Source organism: Physeter macrocephalus, chromosome 17 (assembly GCF_002837175.3).
Source record: "Physeter macrocephalus isolate SW-GA chromosome 17, ASM283717v5, whole genome shotgun sequence".
NCBI lineage: Eukaryota > Metazoa > Chordata > Mammalia > Artiodactyla > Physeteridae > Physeter > Physeter macrocephalus.
Genome location: NC_041230.1, coordinates 46,981,616 through 47,003,559, shown reverse-complemented (window position 1 = coordinate 47,003,559; position 21,944 = coordinate 46,981,616). Strand labels below are relative to the sequence as shown.

The window sequence follows — 21,944 nt, the reverse complement described above, 5'->3', positions numbered from 1 at the left end:
TTCAGAGCTAAGACAAAGATGAATTAGCCAAGGTTTCTGCTTCTCTGGGCCTCAGTCTAACAAAGAAAAATCAATACAGAGAAAAGCGTCCCCCAAGTATTCCAAGCACGAAGATTGGGTGTGTGGTCGATGCTTCGAGAAGTGACTCATCAATTCAACCGTGGAGTGAAGGTAAGAGGACGGGAAAAGGGAGGCCCCACAGAGGAGCCGACAAAGTCATCCAGGGAGCAGGTGAGGGGCAGGGAGGCGAGCAGCGGCACGGGCCCCGAGTCAGGAGGCAGAGCCCGTAAGCATCTCTGTGAGCAGAGTACAGAGGCATGGGCTCGGGAGGACATGGCCACAAACGGAGGAGGAGGACGGACCAGCCTCCAGAGGCCTCGGGGGGGCCACACCAGCACGCGCGGCGCTTGGAGCTCGGGTGGCCAGACACCAATCAGGCTCTGCCCCACGGGAGAGGACGAGGGCTGGGCTGGCACGCGAGAGTCACCACTCGGGCAGTGCAGATGTGTGAACCGCCGAGTGATCCTCTGGTCGTCTTCCGTCTACCCGATGAGCCTCGCTATGGAGACAAGGAGGAGCCAAGGGGAAATGAACGCTGACACTCGGATTAAACGGACAGAGGTGACTGCAAACGCGAGTAAACGGCTGCCACCTCTGCTTACACAGACTCCATGGACAGACACCTGGCAGGAAACAGTTCTGGGCACCTGCGTTGAGGGGATGAGCCTCTCTTCGACTGGGTCTGTTTACCTCTTTTAGACATATTTCAGCAAAACAATTTCCTCTGGGTGATAGGATATGGCTGGAAGAACCATCTCCCTCAACTGTGAAGTGACCTTAACAATTGTCCCAGCAGGCAGGGGCTGTCCTCCACCTACTGCTGGGACAAATCTCCTTCAGAGGCAGCGAGTCTCACACGATGCATTTCCCAAATGAGACAGATCTTTCTGATTTCCCAAACTACCACCTAAGCGGAGCTCAGCAGCACAGCAGATTTTGGACTAAGTTCTAGCCTCACCACCTACTAGCTGGCATGACCCGGGTCAAGGCCCTTCGTCTCTGTAAGCCTTGATTTCTTGATCTATGAAATGTGGTTGATCATCGCATCAGGCTGAACCATATGACACTGCCTTTCTTCTACAATTTTTGACCTACTCCCACGAAGTCCTTGTGGGGATAAAATGGGATGGCAGATGAGTACTTAGCTGTGCATGACGGATAATAAACAGGTGATAAATACTAGCAATGACTATCATCACCACCATTTTACGGTTCCAAGTCCCAAGCAGGGCTTCAGTGTCTGCACTACTTAAACAATACCTCCTTGTCTTAGTTGACCTGCTTTCCCATATGGTGGTACTTCCACAACTCAGCACAGCACACTGTTCTACTCAAACTCTTATCTCTTCCCTCAGCCTCTAAGGAACACAGAGTGCTTTCTGCAGAGAAATGAAACGAACCATGCACACACATTGGCTATATATACTTATTTATCTGGACTAAACCTAACATAATCCAAAATGGAACATGCTTCTCATAGTGAGACAAGATGCTCTTCAAATGAGTTATTGCGTTGGCCAAAAAGATCGTTCGGGTTTTTCTGTAACATCTTAGCAACAAACCCGAACGAACTTTTTGGGCAACCCAATACGTTGCCAGGGACAAGGGGTTCTAGTCCACGAGTTAGCAAACCACAAACCCCCAGACCGAATCCCCAACCCAACTCACTTCCTGTCTTTCTAAATAAAGTTTTATTGGAACGCAGCCTCGCCCAGTCACTTACACATCATCGGTGGCTACTTTTGCATTACCGTGATTACCGTGGTCTCACTCTACACTCGAGAGGCACTCAACACTAGCTGAGTGGTTGCTACCGAGACCATCTAGCTCATAAAGGTCAAAATATTCATACAGATATTTATATAAATATTTATTTGATTCTTTTTATAGAAAAACTTTCTCAACTCAGGGTCTAGTCCAGTGCTTTAAGTGATCACTGTCGAACGCAGGCAACAAAGTTCGGATTCTTTGCTGGAATTGAAGACAAAACACTGGCTATATATGCACTGGTGGGCTGCTGGGGGGTGGCAGAAGGCAACCACAGAGTAATCGTATCTACTCTCCAAAGCCGGGTGTTTATTCTTCCTGGAAGGGAAGGTTTTTTGTGTGTGCCTTCGATTAACATACATCACTTTGATTTCCGGAAACATGATACTGATGGCTGAACCTAGAATTCTGTTGGGAAATCAAAACTGTTTATTTTGCAAACATCGCTGTGGTTAATTCAAATACATTTTCACGTATTCCTTGGCAGTGACGACTTTTAAGGATGGCAAAAAGGCTCACTGAAAATTTTTTTTCCCTAACAAATTTAACTGCGAAGTGGCCCTTAATTTATTTAACAATTATTCTTCTCCAGTAAGGATAAGTTTTTGAAGATAGTCAACATTGTGTAGAGTTATCAAAAAATCCTGAAGCTTCACGAGTATTTTAAGAGAGAGAGAAGGCACAGGAGAAGGAAGATGGCAAATGGTTTAATTCCGATGTCCAGCCCAGTTCCCGGCACTGTTGTAAGCGCTGAATAAATAACGACATGAAGGGGAAAAAAAATTTTAAATAAACCAAAAAAGGAGGGGAGAAGAGGCATACGGAGTGCTCTGGTATCCCAGAATACAGAGGTTAATGATTTTTACTGTGTCCCACTATACCTCACTTATTCAAAGCAGGTTGCCCTTAAGGCCACTCAAATCATCTGGAAAGAAACCAAGGGAAGCAACAGCAGCAATGGCAAAGGCAACAGAGTCAAGCCATTTGCTCTGAAAGAGAATGTAAAGTATCCCTCAAGCCCATGGCTTTGTGAAGAATAACAAAGAACAGGGGAAAAAATACTCAGTAGAGTACTATGTACTCCGTGATCCTCAGTGGAACATCACTATAGTAACAATACTTCTGCTCAGTGCTTGTCATGCTTATAGCCTGTGGGCAACATGAAGCTCATGTCCTCTGTACCCTTGGTTGTGAGGAATCTCCAAGCTCATTCCTGGGCCCAATGTTTTGATGACTGTAAAGACTTCATGAGAGCCACACCTCCTCTGGGATCACATCTGACTAGTCCACTTTGATCCCCTTCCCCTGTTTAGATAGATCTCTTATTTGTATTGTATCATACTGCATGCATTTTTAAAAACCTCTCATATGATTTTAGGATCAAGATAAGAACAAATGCACACACAGTCACAGGCACAGTGCACTGAGATGTGTCTGGTTATTTCTCGCATCACAGCTTTTCTCCTCAACAACCCTGAAAAGTCTATGCGAGAATCTACTTTATAGAGACTTGGAAAGTGAGTCCCGGGGACACGGAGCGCCCAAGGCCACACAGCTAGTAAACAGTAGAGCCTGGATTTAAATCTAAGTTCAGTTGATCCCAAAAAACTCCGTTCTTTTCACTACACCAGAGCTTGGCACACTATGGCCGTTGGACACAACCAGCCCATTTCCTGCCTTTGTAAATAAAGTTTGACTGGAACACAGCCGTGTTCATCCATTTAAATATTGTCCACGGCTGCTTTCATGCTACAAAGGCAGAGATGAGTAGTTGCAACAGAGATCTTATGGCCTGAAAAGTCTAAAATATTTACTCTCTGGACCTTGACAAAAAAGTCTGCTGACCCGTGCACTTTACTCTTTTGGGTTAGTATTTTTGTTTACTAAGGGATGACAGTACATAATCTGTTTTAGAAATATTTTTTAAAGAATTATATAAAAACATTTGATGCCTAAAGAGTTAAGTTGCAGAAGGCAAAACATTTACTTCAGATGGAAGCGTTCTTCCTTGATGTTTCTAGATACAGTAAATGTTTCACAATATGATTTTTTTCCAGTACCTCAAGGTGGAAAATCTATGGGAGGGGGAAAATTTCACTTGTAGATTTCTAAATTTTTCTTCTTAAAAAGTCATAATTAAGATCTAGATTTAGAGAGTTTATTACAGCGAAAATCTGCCTCTCTGGTTGTCTCTTCTTTTAGTTTTCATACTTCGTAGAAAAGCAAAGCAACATGATACTCTGTTAGGCAAACCAGAAATGGATTTCTCACGTTGAGCAAAGAGTAACACTGATACGCAGGCTAAAACCCTATTCTTAAAACTGAGCTGAGGAGAAAAAGAAAGATGAAGCTGTAATTTACACATTGGTCTTCAGGGTAATTTATCCCTCAAAATTTAGAATTTATTTATAATTTATAGCCCACCCACTTCCAAAGAAGGATTTGAGACAGCAAAATTTGGAATAAGAATCCAAGAACATTAAATCTGGGATTAGTAGATTCTCAAAGTCCTGAACTTTCAAGTTCTGAAAGTAATGTAGTAAAAAGTGAAAATAAATAGTTTTGTTAAAGATTTCCCCCTCAAATGTGTAAACAGTAAAGAGGGACTAGAAAAAGTATTCTTTCATTTTTTTTTTTTTAAACATCACTATCCTACTGTATTTTTAAGGGAAAGAAAGCCAAATTTCTTTAAATTATGCTGGAGACAGAAAGTTGAAAGGAGAAAGAAGAAATCCACGACCAGAAATGAAGTTCTAGAAATCCTTAGAACTCCATGTTATTTTAATATGATCGTACTATCAATTTCAATTAATTTCCATGATGAATCAAAGCCCTTGGTCAATATTATAAGAGCTGATTGGTAACCGAGATCCAAGCAATAAATTTTCTATATTACGTGCCATCACCAACTTTTCAACTTCCAGGATTGAAATCCAGATGTTCATTATTTCAGGAATATATAGGACGCAAACTGTAAAACAGTATCTGATAAAGGAAAAAAATATTTACAGAGCTCTAGAAGCTCTTGAACTGCTGTTCCAGGCCCTGTTCAAAACGAGCGCTTTTCAGTAAACTAAGCAGTTAGAACTAGGGATAAAATTGTGCAAAAGTAGCACAAACAACATACTGCGGCTTCAGAGCCCATTACAGAAAATCCCAGTACTTGGTCTGAATGATTAGTAAGGGTCCCAGCTCTTCATACCCTGATGGATACCTCAGCCTGCCAGGCAGCGCGGAGTCTGGCTGCTCTCCAGGACTGCAGTTTTAACAAAAATATCCTTCAAAACTCAGTTTGGTTGGGACTTACCACAGGCTTTAGTTTGGAACTTTCCAGTAATGCCCCAAATAATTCGACCTGAGACACACTGGCCGACCACCACCACCGATGCTGGGGAGGACTGTCTGAAAGCAGACTGGGGCTTCCTGGGCTGACCACCCAGAAGAGTGAGTGGAGCAGAACAGAAGAAACGGATGAAAGAGGGGGTGGGAAAGGGAGAGCGGGCACAGGAATGGGTTGGTCAGGGCGGGCAGAGCCTTAAGGAAACGCTTTAGCAAGCAGGCACGCACGTCCTCCTGATGGAAGACTACACCACCACCGACCAAGTATTCTTGCCAAAAAATTAAACAGGAACTTGACCAAGCCTCTAGAGTTAGCTACCTTTTCACGGGAAACGTAGAAGACAAAAGAACAAGTTAAAGGACACCACAGGGATGCAGTCACTGAAGTACAGACCACAGAAAACCCTAGAGGACACACTGGTCCTTGAAACAAGTGTGTTGCGTTAAAATTTTTTTGTAAGAAATTTAGAAAGGGAGGGAAAACCTATAGGTTAAAATGCATTGACCTTATTTGATTCCGGATTTAAACAAACGGAAAGAGAGACAGAGAAGAGAAATACTTATTGTCTTAAATGGTGTTAAGCCACTAAATTTGAGTAACCTGGTTCTCAGCAATTCATACCGATCCAGAAATCCACACTGAAGAAAACGCCTGAAGGGGGAGCTGTAACGCAAAGAGGGGTCGTTGTGGATTCAGACAGACTTGGGTTCGAACTTGGGATCCACTACTTGCTAAAGCTGGGACTGTGAGCTGGCCTCTCTGTGAAAAGCTGGAGCCTTTCCATTTGAAACACAGATAAAAATGACCCAAAATGCCTGGGGTTACTGTAAGGGATTACAGAGAGAACACATGAATAGGTGCTCAGCACGTTGCCTTGCACGGAATACACAAAAAGCCGAAAAGGAGCTATGATCTGTATAATCACTGTTAGCAGCCTGCATTTGGAAACGACTCAGTCCCCACCCCATGCCACCAGCCCCCCGCGGCCCCTCCCAAGTAAAGGAGGGAGAAGAAATCCCAGAAGAGGCTGAATCTACATCCCCTCCTGGTAGAAGGCGGAGAGAGGGCGGCCCGGACTTTCAATGAGCTAGATCTTCCAACAAGGTTCGCATTTCCATCTCTTTCTACCTCTTTAGCTCGCGGGCTATAAACGCTGCTGCCCATCCAGGTATGGGGAGACACACCTGGGCTGGGGCATGAACCGAGGGGATACACAAGGCAAAAAGAGCCTGATCATACTTCTGGTGTGCTCGCAGACAGGCTTCAGAACAGAATTCCACGCGGTAGCATCCGGATGGAATTTCAGTGTAAGAGTTTTTCCTCACCTCAGTCCAACGGCATCAAAAGGGATGGGTTCGGAACCGGCAGCCTTTCTTTCATCCGTCGTTATGTTTTACACACGAGGAAATTTTGATGCCGAAAGATGGGAGGAGGCGATGAGCAGAGAGTGACACGTGTTCTACGGCAGCTCAGTCAGCAGCACTTAAACTCACTTCTGACAGCTCTCAGACTCTACAGACCTGTGAGGACTGAACTGTCACCTGCCTATCCAGGAGAGATTTCACTTTGGCAGCGTTTCAGAAGGAAAGTCCCTCACGTCTTTTATGCATATTTTCACTACCACGCTATTTCTCTAAGCCCATGAAAGATGCTGGACTCTCGAGAGACGGATAAAAGGAGGTTTGTGGTACAGGGTTGGCTAAGAGGAAAATCGCCTTTGTTTCTGCACCTAGGAGTACAAAAATTCAGAGTCGTTTGCTAAAATCTAGAAGTAGGGCAAAATGGCTGCTAGCTTTTCTCCAAGACTTTGGGCTTGTTGAGTACAGAAGGCAGTTGGATTTGATGATTTCTGAATTACTTAACGGTTAAAAACTAATGGTCCCGTTAAGACTTGGAAAACAGTCCTATCATGTAAAGGTTGGCTCTCCTCGGCTGAATGGTTCCCTTCCAAAGGGGCCTGACACCAGGACTGGAGGAAGCATGAAGAGGGAGTGCAGCCCAGCTCCCACTAGAGCAGCACGGCGTCAAGGAGAAAGCGGAGAGTCACGACGGACGAAAAGCCTACATCTGCCACCAACCTGCCAAGCGACCCTGTGAAAGTCACTCACTTTCTCTGATCTCGGTTTCTGGTGCGTTAAGAACGACAGACAGTGCAGCGTGCTGGCTGAGGCGGGGGGCGCCCAGGAATGCCCGACTGCACGGGATCTCAGCCCCTCTGCTGCCTGGCCACGTGCCTTCAGATAACTCACCCTCCCTGGTCTCATTTTCCTCATCTGTGTGACAGACATAATGACAGCACCCACCCCGAGGGCTGCTTTGGGAATTAAATCAGAAACAGCACGCAAAGGGTTCTGGGTATGGGGCTCGTAATAGGCGCTCAGGAAATGAGCTGTTGCTGTTGCTACGGTGGTGGTGATCATTATTCGCTCCCAAACAACCACAGAAACACGAGGTGCAGGAGAGTCGGTCACCAGCAGGACAGCACTGCCTGCTTTGCTGGCCACTGAGACGATGGCGCGCGTCAGGTAACCTGGGCCTCCGCCGGCCACCACTCTCTTCCCAGAGCCGAGGAGAGAGCCTGGGGCTTCGGAGGCACGCGTTAAGTGCGTGTGAGGTGAACGAACAAGCGGATAAACGAATCAGGAAGGGACAAGAGAGCAAATGTCTTAAGAGCTACTGCTCTGTCCTGAAGAGAGGTTCTCGGAGAGCGCTGGCACGGGCCCGCAGCTACCAGACGCTGCCGGGAGCGCACGCGGGAGGGCTTGCCTGCGTCTGCTGGCTGCATGGGGACGGTACCCAGGAGTTCGTAGGAGCGCAGGGCCGGCACCGAAGGGGATGGTGCAGCTCCCACCACAGACTCTGAGTTCACATTTCAACCTCAAGTACTCAGGCTACGAGCTTGCTCCAGAAAGGGCTTTAGAGAACAGACTTCTCAACAGTCTAAAACAACAGACTGAAAGACTAAGGGAGAAATAGGAAGAACTGGCTACTGGACAGCACTGAGGGGTCAGATCGACATCGTACCATCTGAATATCTGGTTTAAGATACCTCCCCTTACACGCGTCATCTGCGTGGAGAACTATAAAACCAACGACCCCGACAGAGGCGAACCCCCAGACAGTTTGTCATTTTATCAGCGTTCTCCAAATTCAGCCACTCGGTGCCCCTTTTGGAACTGTTTTATCCTTGGCACCTCCTGTACCACTATGAACTGAATCCCTGTGTTTAAATCAACTCACCGAAAAAGAAAAATTAAATGAAGTTATTTGTGAAAGAAATTTAAACCACTGTGTTAAACGAGAAACCAGTATTGCTTGCCCTAAATAATATGAGGGAACTGTAAAAATAAACCCTGGGAAACAAAATATTGTAATGAAAATAAAGCTAACCACCACTGCTTTCCTCAGCTCTGGCTCTGAGGGCTGCTCTCCCTGTTAGAAAGATGTTGGCATGTGATGGCAAAAAAATCTGCCGGTCCCTAGCGAAGGCTTCCTCCTTCAGGCATTTTGAAAGTCTGAGAAAGAAGAGGGAATAAAAAGGAGGAAGCTTCTCACGATGTGAGTCCAGGCTTTTGGAACCACATTCACGCACCACGTAAAATCACCGCAGGTCTGCGAAACAGTAGAAGCTTCTTCTCGTGCTCTGACGTTCAGTCCCCCCTGCGGGACCGGAGAGCTGACCTTACTCGTTTCTGAGTGCAATTAAAATACACTTTTCCTCGATTCTGGGAGGCACTGCAAAAATATCTGTAATCAGGATGCAGCTTACAATCGGGGGGCTTTTATGAGCCGCTTTTACTGCTGCTTAGTACTGTCTTTTCCTTTTTATCTGGGAGGCTGTTATGAGATTGATGACGCATCTCAAAATGAGGGGGACTCAGAGTCAAGAAAATACGGTACACCTTCACTGGGCCAATATAAATGAGCCTCCCGTTTGGACGCCAAGACAACACAATAGCCTTCCGGCCTCCCCATTGTGTTCATCTGATAAAGACATTACAATAGCAAGATATTATGATCTATAACCCTCCACTGGAACACTCACACATTCTTGGCCTTGAACGCTTGAGCAAAATGCTGCACGCTATGCAGCAGAGCGAGGTCCAGGGTCATTGCTTCTACCTTGGCTTTATGCTGGAATGAGAGAAAATAAAAAGAAATGATAAATAACAGCAAGTTTAGTTCATGGTATCAAGTTACAGTAAATGTGTTATGGAACATGTCGGAATTCCCCTGTTTAATATTAGACGCCCAGAGAGAATATAAATCATCGGAATGAATGGAAGAACGGGGCGTTTTACTGCCAAGTTGAGGGAGGATGGGAGGCTGGGACTCTGCTGAAACTCCATGCTGGGGGGTTGTGCTGTTTGACTCAGCACACGGAACAGGGTCCTCAGGGTCCTCGGGCTCACAAAGCTCCTCTCCATCTGCCTCCTAAAAAAACTGTACTGATGGGGCAACACCCGGACAAAGCCTGGCTCCTGCAAGCACTCCGGAGACCACATGTTAATCTCAAAAGCTGCCCTCCAGTTCTGAAATGATTCCACCAAGCCTGCATGAAAAATGAGAGACAATTCACGTACAGAAAGTACAAACGCAGGCAAAACTCGTTTATATCAACGGAGCCTGACTGCTCAACACCCGCCTGCTTTAGTAACCCTGTGAACCCTATAGATGGGCAGGGCACATATGGATGGTAATAATGATGCTATTAATGAGGCCATTCATGTCTACGCCGCGCCGATGGTGGGTGGGCATTTACTGGCATCATCTCATTTCATCCTCAGGACATCTGAAGGATACGTTTGTAGTCTGCCTGTTTTACAATGTGGCATCTTACAAGAGATTGCAGAGCTAAGAAGTGTGGACGGCAAGACTTCAAATCAGTCTGACACTGGCTGGAGCCCAAGTTCCCTCCTGGAGAGACACCAAAAGGTGTCTTTTGCAGTAGTCAGGATTCGAAGCCACGCTGTTCCACTGCAGGGCCTCCTAGCACACTTCTGGAAAGATCAGGGTTGCCTGGTATTTACAGAGCCCTCCCAATTTGTGAGTCTCGCCGGACTGCGGAGTGTGAGCTGAAATGCTATCACTTCTTAGACGTCCCTCCGCTGAAGGACAGACCGCCAGGCCACCTGCCTGTTCAGGTAAGCAGATCCCCATAAAACGAACGGTGAGCTTGGGAATTCTTGTCTAGACTGCGATGTTAAAGTCAGACTCTGGAGACTAACGCAATACTCGAATATTATGAAGGCGGATGCAAACTGTGCTGAGAAGCTTCGTGTGTCCGAGGCAGTGCACCTGTGCCGCCTACGTCCTGGACGCTGACCCGAGTCCCAGGCCTTGAACAGTAAATATCAGGCAGAGGCAGCAGGAAAGCAAGCACACTGACTTTTGGGCCATGTAACCTTGCTGAGCCTCAGTTCCCTCATCTGTAAATGTGAATATTATCTACTCTCAGAGTTGTGAGATTAAGTATAAAGCCTCTAACATCCTGCCTTGAAGACAGAAAGTATTTCATCAGTTTAACCAGGAGGAGATAAGATGCCCGTGGTGACAAATTCTTCCCCTGAGGCCACTGTGCAGTAAACCGCGGTTCCCGTGGGCAACTGCGCAGCAAGGCGGATGCAACGATGTTGATGGCAAGCAACGGGGCCCCCCGAAGACCACATCGGGCCAGATCACCGTTGGCTCTTGGAGGATCCAGGCCCTGCCTCCTAACAGAGCTCAGTTTTAGGGAAAGGGCGGAGAGAGGGATTCAATGACCTCCCCAAACCCCAAGAGCTTATCAGTGGCAAAGGCAAGTTGGCCAAAGAAGATTTCAAATCCTCAGGTAACAGCAGCAGATGCTCAAACCTGCAGATTTTGGAAGGAGGAGAAGTGTTTAAACTGATGCAGGAAAAGGGGAAGTGCCAACACATGCATTTTGTTGGGGAAATATTGCACCTGGAGGGTCCAGGCAAGGCAAGGCAAGGCAAGGCCACGCCCCTCATCCTAGAGGGAGGGCAACTGCCCCCAGGAGAAGAGGATGCACTTGAGTGATACTGTACCCCATGCAGAGCGCTTGGGTCTCCAGACGGGGAGCAACCCACCCCCCGCCCCGCTTTCTATCTGCATGACGGATATTTATCTGTGGCTAAAACCTCTTCTGAGTGGGAAGTCTGCTAATGGCTAACTTTTCTTCCCCATAGATTCTTATGCCTCCTAAATGCTCAACTACCCAATCTGATGTTCAGAGCGAGCGAGTAAAGTGGCCTTTCACCCTCACCCTGCCTGCTCCGGCCCCAGCCTCTCCTGGCACAGAGCATGACACGCACCTCCAACACAGAACCCTGAATGGATCACAAGAGGAAAAGTCAACTATTTAATCTATGAAGGAAGGGGTGGTAAAGACATTGCTCCTCTCAGCCGAGCCCCCGATGGAAAGCCCAAGGGATACGCTGGCTACATGAGAAAAATGGATGTTCATTCTTCCCCCATAAAACAGGGAGAACATTCCCAGACGGTGACCCCAAAGCAATATTTCCAATGAAAATGATGGCGCAGCCAAATGGGCCAGTACATTCTTCTAAATGTGCAACTTACACGTGGTAAGCTGTCTTTTGGTTCTCCCCCTTCACTTGAAGATAAAGCACAGGGCTGCCACTACCAATAAGAACAAAATCAGACCATACACATCCAGGGGGAACAAGGGGTCACCAGCCATCAAGTAGTTCAACAGACTAATCCACAGGCTGTGTGTTACTAGGCTCCTGGGGACACTGATTCAGGTCCACACGCAATTACTCAGGTAATTCTACTGCCCTCGGTATCAGGTTTCCTCTTTCTGCTACTGACCCTGAGAAATGCAGAGAAACTGTGCGTGCGATTCAGTTAAGCCCGGTGAAGGAAAAGCACAGCTTTTAGAATTCAGGTGTGTGTATGCGTTGATGTGTGTGTGTGTGTTGGGGGGTTTGCTCTTCTGATTGGCTGAGAAACTTAACGTGATAGAAATGTTTATCGTGGGACATGCTCTCAATGAGAAGGCAGGGGCTGACAGACTGCAAACAGAAAGCATTTTTGAGCGATAAACTGCTGATTGCTAGGTGAAAGCAAGAGGCCCCATCTGCCAATGTGAGCTTTCCCGCTGAGTCTGACTAGGAACCTGGGACTGACCACAGTTCCCTTCCTTGGTGTAGCTCACTTTTGCTGCTGTTGTTGTCATTAACTTTAATTTGGAACGAATTATAGACTCACGGGAAATGGCAAAAATAGTAGTGAGAGTGCCCACGTCCCCGTCTCCTAGCATCCGCCAAAGGGGGCATCTTATCCAAGTACAGCACATTATCAGAATTAGAAAATCGACCCTGTCACAGTGTAATTTATTAGACCGCAGACATTACTTGGATTTCACCAGTTCCGGGACGCACGCAGTTCCTTTTACTTGGAATATCTGTGTGTATGATTCTACGACATTTTATCACATGCACAGATTCAAGATACAGAACTATTCCATCCCCACTGACGAACCGCTGAGTTCTTTATTAAGACGTTAAATCAGCATACGCCGCTCAGGATGTGAAAAGTTCAGGCCTGTTTGGCCAGAGTGTGCTCTCTGGATTGGCAACGGACGCCCATATACAAACTCCTAGCTTAAAACGCTTTTGCAGCTTGGAATGGCCAACAAGATATGCTCCTAATTCCTTAGTGTGGCTCACACAAGTGCCTCTGTATTGATCAGGATGAGCTTCAGTAAGGAACAGCCCCCAAACCTCAACGTCTTAAGACAACAGAGGATTTATTACTTGCTCACGCTTCAGGCCCATCTCATGTCAGTGGGGTCCTGTTTATTGTCACTGGCCAGGGGCCCCATCAGGTGGAGCCTCCACCCTCTGTAACATCACCAGCCTCTACAATGTGGGGAAGAGAATGTGACAAGGTGCACGTGGACTGTCACGGGCTTCCACCCAGGGGTGACACGTGTCACCTGTGCTCACGTTTTGTTGGCAGAGCAAGTGTTGTGGCTGTGCTTAGCTTCGAAAAGGTGCAACCCTCCATATGCCCAGCAAGAACAGAAATGCAAACATATACACAATGAATAACAGTAACGACTAACACTCAGTCCATGATTTTGCCCCATCTTCCTCTCTAGGCTCATTTCAGGCCACTTCCTACTTCATACTTTCCATTAGCGGCAGAAAAATTTAGAAATGACAGATGAACATGGACAAAAAAAGCATCTGTAATCCCACCACCCCAATATTAACTGTTAGCTTTCCATAGGTCCCTCCCCTCTTCCCTTCCTATCTATCCATCTATCCAGCCAGCCGGCCAACCGTCCATCCACTTAGCTTTGGTTAACAGAAAACAACTTCTTACTAGAACTTTGAGTCTTAAAATGCTATAAAATGCCTCTCCCAACCCTTCCCCAAATCCTCACCCTTTTCTTTAATCACACCAGTACACAAATTTATCATCTCAGGCAAAGTAGGAAGGTAAATTTATTTTAAATTATGTACACCGATGCTGGCACCCATCGTTTTAAAAGAGAACTGCACAGGTGGCGTTCCACACACGAAGCATCAGGCAACATCTAAGTGGCTGAGAAGCCCACCTGCTCCCAACACCCCAGGCTCAGCCAGAAAGACACGGTAATGAAGCAACCTACACATTCTTCTTGCCTTTTTCCCTGGAAGTCAGGGGGTGCTCAGTGGCAGCACAGTCCACCGATGCTCTCAATAGACCAAGTCTTCCTGGTTTGTTCTTTACTAAGTCCAGAAAACCTGGCTTAGTGATTCAGGAGTCTGCAAATGCAGAATCAAAGGGGTTCCTGCTCTTGTTATGTAACAGTGATCTCTCATACCGTTTTACGACTACAAATTAGCCAAGTATGACTCAGCTGTGATACTGCCTGAAACCAAAGGAACCATATAGGGACTGTGCGGTATTTAAAGGGAGAAGGGGGAAGATGTTGTCATCCACAGGAGACGGCAGAGCTGGGCTGTCCCGGAGCCACAGACCAGCATGACCACAGTGCTGACAGCGTGACTTGAGGGGAGCTGTGTGACTGCTCTGGGCCTTAGCACCCATGCCAAAATGTGCATTTGCCGCGCACGATTAGGGTAAAGATTGGGTATGATGTACGTAAGATTTGGGGCACATAAATAATAATAATTATTTGTAAGGCCACTGCTGAACTGTGATGTCCACTGTTTGTTTTTCAATCATGAAGCATATTAGCAATTGCAGTCTCCCTCCTTTATTTCACAAATTTACCTTAAGCAGCTCAAAGTATGAACAGCAGCTCTGTGATGGAGGATGGATGACACATGACCCCAGAGCAGGAGGAAGGAGGCTCACTGAATCCCCCAGAGGCCAGGGTAGCCCAGTTTCCAAACTCAGTAAGTGTTCTGAACCTGGTTAAGGCCATGGTGAAGGCCATGGACTCAAGTTGGACCTCCTGGGTCTAAATCCCACTTCGAGCACTTACCAACTGGGAAAGTTACTTCTTGTGCAATCAGTTTTCTCTCGTGTAAAATCCTATAGCATAGGATTTTATGCAAGATAAAATGACGCTATACGTAAAATCCTTAGAGTGGTGCCTGACACCCGAGAAGTACTCTGTAACTGCTACCAAGGAACAGAACTACTGTGACTGTCTGTGTGGCTGTCTTTAGTACTGTTGTCAACATCATGACAAGCTTCAGCACCACAGCCTTCATCACCATCACCATCTGCACTGAACTGCTTCACGCTTCACTGAGAGAGGGGAACGGGGCCCACCTGGCCAATGGCAGCAATCTGAGAACCCTGGCCACATGAGCCCTCGCCCCACAGTACCCTCTTCCCTTACGGTCACCCTCTGCGGGCAGTTATGATCACCCGCCCGTCTCACGGATGGAGAAGATGAGGTTCATAACGGGACTGCATATCTTCACGCAGGTAATAACTGGCAGAAGCACAGTTCCCACCAAGCCATGATTTTACTCCCTACGGCACACTCCACGATGCCCACGTGGCCCACCTGTCCGCATGCCCCTCAGAGGCCTTCACAACAAGGCCAATCCCAGGGGAAGCCACCAGATCTGTAACAGCCTCGTACAGAGGCAGCATGCTGTCCTGCTCCTGGTCCACGATAAGAGAGACAATATTTACAAGAGTGAACTCATTCACTCATCCAGTCACTAACTCTGCCTCTAAAGGTAAACATATACTCCAAAGATCCCAACTCCTTTACTTCTTTTCTTTCATTCCCCATCATTGCAACACCACGTAAGAGGAACTATCTCACAGCCATAATCCGCTTACCATCAGTGGAAGAACAAAAAAGGTAACATCTAATGGTAACAGGCCTTTGGAAAGCTGTATATAAATAATTTCAAGTGACCAAGCATATTTAAAAAACAGATTATTCCTTAAAAACCATTTTTAATTGTAAACTGACTATGAATTAGCTAGAGTATATCAAGGACTTTTCTCCACTGTCCCGTAACGAACCAAAAGTAGCTGGTCTGGGAACCAAGCTGTTGTGTGTGATGGGACCTCACAGTGAACTCGGGTGGGCACCCTTCAAAATACTCTCATCTAGTCCAGGAGTCTTGTTTCCTCCACTCAACTGGACCAAAGCAACAACCCCACTGCACTCTTTCTACTCAATCCTAGCCTAGCAGCAGGTAAGATCAGCTCTTCCTCCTGTTAACGATACAAGGGCCACCGGTGAGCTGGTCAAAAAGAAGAGCACACGGTAACAACTGCTGGAGATGGAAGGATAGAGAAACCCAGATGAATGAATGGGAGCAGGGAGCCCAGCCTCCAACACACCCCGAGGAAGTTCCCTTTCAGCAGATGGGGACTCAGCCTATGGAACCACAGGGGTGAGACGGACCATGTACCGTGAAGGTGCCAATCTATGAGAATTTGATGGGTGTGCGCCTACCCTCCCTTACACTTAGAGAAGAGTTCGTTTCAGGGCTTCCCTGAAGAAAAGCTCTCACGTACACATATTTATTGATAACCAGAGCCAAAAACATAATGAGCGTCTATGACATGCTTGGCATTGATTTTTCATTGAAGAGTCATAGGAAAAGATCTTTTGAAGTGTCTATCATTTCCCCCATTTCACAGACTAGAAAACGGAGGCTGGTATGGTTTAAGTGGCACAGCCTAGTCAGACACAGATCCAGGTTCCCAACTGGCTGGGATGGCTCCAGTGCTCGTGCCTTCACTGGAGGACCACACCGCACTGCAGCCCTGTCCTCGTATTCTCCAACAGCTGACACCGAGAAGCTATGAGGAAATTAACACCCTCTACATATTCTTGTTTGTGTCTATTTTACATCATATTTATTTCATACACTTCAAATTTGCAAGAGAAGCCTAGTGCTGAAAGAGAAAATGTAACCAAGGCAATAATCTACATTCAGAGCTTATTGCTAATGGCATCCTGCAAATTCTAATCCAACGGGCCCTAACTGCATTATGCAGATGCCTCTCACCCTTCCACTTTACATACGCTTGGTCCCGACTTTATGTTCTGAAACCTTAAGTAGGAGTTGTCACATTCACAACAGCAGGAGACACTGGTGCCGAGCATGTTACTGACAGGACAGTATTCACTGAACTACAATACACACCTAACTAAACTGGTCTCCTAATTCACCAACATCCAATGCGGGACTTCACAATGCCAGTCTCTCCAGTATCTTTTAAGTGATGTTAATGGCGGCCCCGGGTGGCGGCATTTTCGCCGGGAAATGCAGGAGTAGACAGAGACTTGCATCTCCTTTCAGCTCTTGTACCTCTCCGGAGAATATAACCCAAACCAGCATCGTGAGCGAGTCTGATGGGGAGTTTGCCCAACCTTGGACAAGCCTGAAGATTAAAAGGACGTCCTGATAAATGCTCTTTCTGAAAAGGCATTTCTCCCCAAGGAGAAAGCAGAGTTTAAGAGCCTCTTTCACAGCTCTACACACCTGTACCGATCTGTATACCACTGTGCCTTTAACAAGGAAAATGCTCTTAGGGAAGAGTCCAGTTTCGAAATAGGGAACCGAACCACAAAGGATCCTTAGCAAACCCCTGGATTTTTTCTTACAGCCTTGAAGGGGAGGGGCTGATTTTGTCATTCCTGACTTTCAGAGCAACCATCAGGCAGCAACCTTCACTCCTGGGCCCTCACAAGCGCCCTTCAGCTCTGCCTTCCCCCACTAAACTCGTAAACATCCCTAATGAGAAAATCATAACAACGCTTTCTTCATTATATACAGGTCAGAATTTCTGCCTTGGGTTGCTGGAACTCAATTTGCAAAATAACTGTATCCATATCTACAGGTAATTGTGAGGGTGATTCAAGGAGAAATCGCACCGGCTAACAGCTCATTTAATTTGGTGTATGAGTTAACGCACCACGTAAAGCAAACTATTCAAAACGCTTAGACGGTAATAGGCAATATTTTGCACTCTGGATAAAAAAATGCTTATCTTGCCAAAAACTAACCAGAGAGTGAAAATATTCGAAAACCTTCCAACTTCCCTCTATGCGATGTATTCACTTTGCAGCTTAAAAAACAGCTGAAGGAAGGACAGCAAACGGCACGGGAGTCCGGCAGTCAACATGATCGGGCATTTATGCCTTGCTATTGAAGAAAGAGCCTTTTTTTCCTAGCGAATTTTTCATTCTAATGTAAGTGATGATTTACTTTAACTATAGGTAAGGCATGGTTACATCTTCCTGACGGATTGCAGGCAAGCGAAGACTAGTACAATAAGTCGAAGCGTAAAAGCTTTCTCTGTCATAATATTTATTATAATGGCATATAAAATAGCTGAAGTAAATAATAGATGACTAAAGGTAAACTCACATGATAAAGAACCCTTCAGTAGACACCATTACTTTTGACTGTTCTAGTTTTATACGCAGTTGAAGAGTCTTAATAAACAGGCCCTACATCTTACGTAAGTATTGGAAACATCAACGATGTACTGTAAAGGCAACTGACTGGACATCAACTAACTTACTGTATAATTAGGTCCTCAACAGGAACAGTCTACATATGCTGCATATTTAACAGGTGGGCCCCTTAATGAAGCTTGTTAAGGCAAGGGCACTGGAAGGCCCTTCTTTGGGGAAGTTGCTGATAAAAGAAAGATCAGTGTCTCCCACCCCGCAAGATTCAGAACGGTGTACAGTTTAAAACATAGAGATGTGGGACCTGCCGATTATCTGGTGACAGGTCAATGGTGGTTAGTTAAATTGACTAGAGGGAGACAAACAAGGTTTGTCTGCTCTGGTTGAAAGGCTTCTGAATTCCACCTGAAGGACGTGTGAAGTCTGAAAGACGCTCAGACGGAGAGAGACGACGTTCATCACGACCCTTGGGATGGAGAGGAACATACACCAACAGGCCGGTGTCTGCCTCAGGGGCTCGCATCCAGGGACATGCCGCCCCCAGGGGACAGCCGGCAAGGTCTGGAGACATTTCCGGTAGTCACAATTTGTTGGGGGGTGGGGGGCTACTGGCATCTAGTGGGCAGAGGCCAGGGATGCTGCTAAACATCCCACAACTGCCCCCAGATGGCAGCGGTGCCGAGGCTGCATGTGTGAGTTGAGTGAGGGCAACCGTGGTTCACCCTAAGCGGGCTTCAGAGACTTAAATTTATCCTTATTTATAAAAATAAAACTGGCTCACTAATGAAAGTATAAATAATACAGAAGTGGATAATGTATCAAGTGAAAATATCTCCGGAACCCCCACTGCCCCAAGATAAACAGAGTGACAGCGATGCAAATCCTTCCAGAGTACATTTTCTACACATATAAAAACACTGGGCCGGGGCTTCCCTGGTGGCGCAGCGGTTGCGCGTCCGCCTGCCGATGCAGGGGAACCGGGTTCGCGCCCCGGTCCGGGAGGATCCCACGTGCCGCGGAGCGGCTGGGCCCGTGAGCCGTGGCCGCTGAGCCTGCGCGTCCGGAGCCTGTGCTCCGCGCCGGGAGAGGCCGCGACAGTGAGAGGCCCGCGTACCACAAAAAAAACAAAACAACAACAACAAAAAAAAACACTGGGCCATAATACATTTCCACAAACATAGTATCGGACTTCATGAGTTATTATATAATCTGGATTTTCCCAGTTAACGCATAATTGAATACCTCTAAACAGACTCCACCCACATTCTTTCCAACTAACCGGTAGGTTTAGCCCATTGTAGGGCTGTTCAAGAATTGATTAAAAACTGATCCCCTTTAGATTGCTCGGCCCTCCACACCCTTCACTAGCTTTGTGAACTTTTTTTTTTTTTTTTTTTCTTTTGCGGTACGCGGGCCTCTCGCCGCTGTGGCCTCTCCCGTCGCGGAGCACAGGCTCCGGATGCGCAGGCGCAGCGGCCATGGCTCACGGGCCCAGCCGCTCCGCGGCACGTGGGATCTTCCCGGACCGGGGCACGAACCCGTGTCCCCCGCATCGGCAGGCGGACTCTCAACCACTGCGCCACCAGGGAAGCCCCATGTGAACATTTTACTTAAATTCCCGATGCCTGACCTTCCTTATCTGTAAAAATAGAAATAATAGAAGAAGCTCCTCCGGGAGATTACTGTGAGAATTCAATGAGATAATAACCATGGAAAGCACCTTAAACAGATATGCTCTAAGTGTTAACTACTGCTGTTGTTGTAATTAATATTACTTTACGTAGTTTCAAGGTTTTTGTTACTAAAAGCAATGCTGCAATACCTATGTTTTGCAATAAATGCTTTTTTTTTTTCTAGAGGATAAGTTCCTGGAAGCAGAATTGCTAGGTCAAGAGATATCTACATTTTAAACTTTGATAGATTTTTACTGGGTGTCCTCCTAAAGGGTTATATCAATTTCTATTCCCAAGAACACTGCAGGAGACTATGAAAGAAAACCAAAAGAACCAATAATTCACATTGACAGTTAAAGTAAATTAAAACGCACAGTCTCGTATCTCTGTCTCTGATTCCTGGTACAAAATGAGTGGCACAGAGTAGGTTTTCAAGACAGGCTTTAACTTAGAAAATGAATGAACGAATATATAACACACCCCCAAACTTGGGACAAATTTGTTAAGTAGAAATAAAAGCATGTTAGTGATGTTGGCAATAATGATTCCCCATAAGCCATTTAGAAAGTCAGGCTTTCCTCCTAGTGCATCAGAAAGGCTGGCTGAGGGCCTGCCCCTCAGAAATTGGCTGCACCGCATGATGACAGATGTGAGCCTGGTATGCAGAGCATGCAGTAAACATGTAATAGTATCATCACGCTTGGGGACTGACCATGACAGTTATTTTTAATTTATGGATGAACTGAAAGAGAGAAATCTTTCAGAGGTTCTGCAGAAGCCAAGCAGGATATTCAACAGATAAACTAGAAAAGATTAAGAGTATATGTGCTTCCAAGAGAAATGAGGCTTCCTGCTTAAGTGGCATCCGCCTAAGAAGCCTCTAATAAGTTCCAACGAAAACACCCAGAAAGGAAGGAAAGCTGAGAACTCAACATAATACACACACACACACACGCACACGCACACGCACACGCACACACACACGGCACAGTCAAGTTATCCCCAAATGTTGTGCATTCTTTACGTTAGCTACAAGACCAAATAAATTACTCTTAAAAAGTAACTGAAGAAAGAATTGAAACAACAATAACAAAGGGTTTTTTTGGGGGGGGGAGTGGGGGGGGGGCAGAGATTTCATCGAGCCATTAAATCATGTACGGCCTGGTTTTGCTGGTTAAAATGACAGAGACAGTAAACAGTTTTATACTAAGTAAGAGAAAATTTAGATATGTACATGAAAATTTCCAGAAGAAAGAAAAATATCAGAAGAGAGGGAGGGAAAAGAAAAGGGGAGGAAGGGGAGGGAGAGGACGGGGAGGGGAGAGGAGGAGGAAGAAGAAGAAGAAAGTAAGATAGTTTAGCTTCCAAACCAGCAGCAGCAGGATTTAAAAAAAAAAAAAAAAAAAATGCATGGGGTACACTGGATATAAAGAAACTGGATAAATGCAAAAATAATATCCAAAAAAGAATTAAAAACTAATAACAAAGGAAAACACTTGGACACTTGGTAGAGAGGAAACACAAAACGAAGTTCAGAACTTAGTACAGGTATATACATAATCACAAGAAATAAAAATGGACTTAAATTCACACGTTAAAGGCAGAAACCAACTAGAATTTAAGAATCACCTCTATGGTGTATAAAATAGTGTGGATAGAGAGAACCAGCACCTCTCAAACCAGTTCTCCCTGGTCCACAGTATGGGGCTGTGCGGAGAAGAGACCGACCAGGCAGGAACTACATTTCCCAGCCTGCAGTGCGGTGGGGCGGGGCCTCTAGGTTTCCACCAATGGCCTGTGAGTAGAAGAGTGTGGTGCTCCTGGGCTACTTCTCATGTGAAATGGGTTCCCTACATTCTTTCTCCTTCCACATGATGGATGTAGATTCTAATGATTTCCTCGGAGACAGTAAGGCCACTAGATGAAAGGAGCTTCGATGCTTTATTCACTAAATGGGCCACAGCCCTCTGTCAGTCGGGGGTACCCGATGTGGATCTGTGTCATACACTGGAAGTCACTTGGTAAAACTGTTCTCTCTCACAACTTCAAGTGTCAGGGCGGTTGACTGCTCCATGCTACCTTCTACCAGGGAAGGAGAATCATACTGTTGGCGGGCAAAAACGAGATTTGGGTCATCAGAGAGTTGCAAAATCCAATTGATTCTGGAGCCCAAACAGCATAAAATAAGCCTGAAGACGTCTTTGAGAGACAACAGCCCATT

The 21,944-nt window shown here is 46.2% G+C and overlaps 1 protein-coding gene across 1 annotated transcript in view; it reads right to left on the bottom strand.

The window, feature by feature from the left end:
- WWOX (WW domain containing oxidoreductase) overlaps positions 1-21,944 on the bottom strand; it is an 818,391-nt gene that overhangs the window by 542,223 nt on the left and 254,224 nt on the right. Inside the window, 1 exon segment of the mRNA XM_055078924.1 lies at positions 9,213-9,301. Coding sequence (XP_054934899.1) covers positions 9,213-9,301 — 89 coding nt within the window.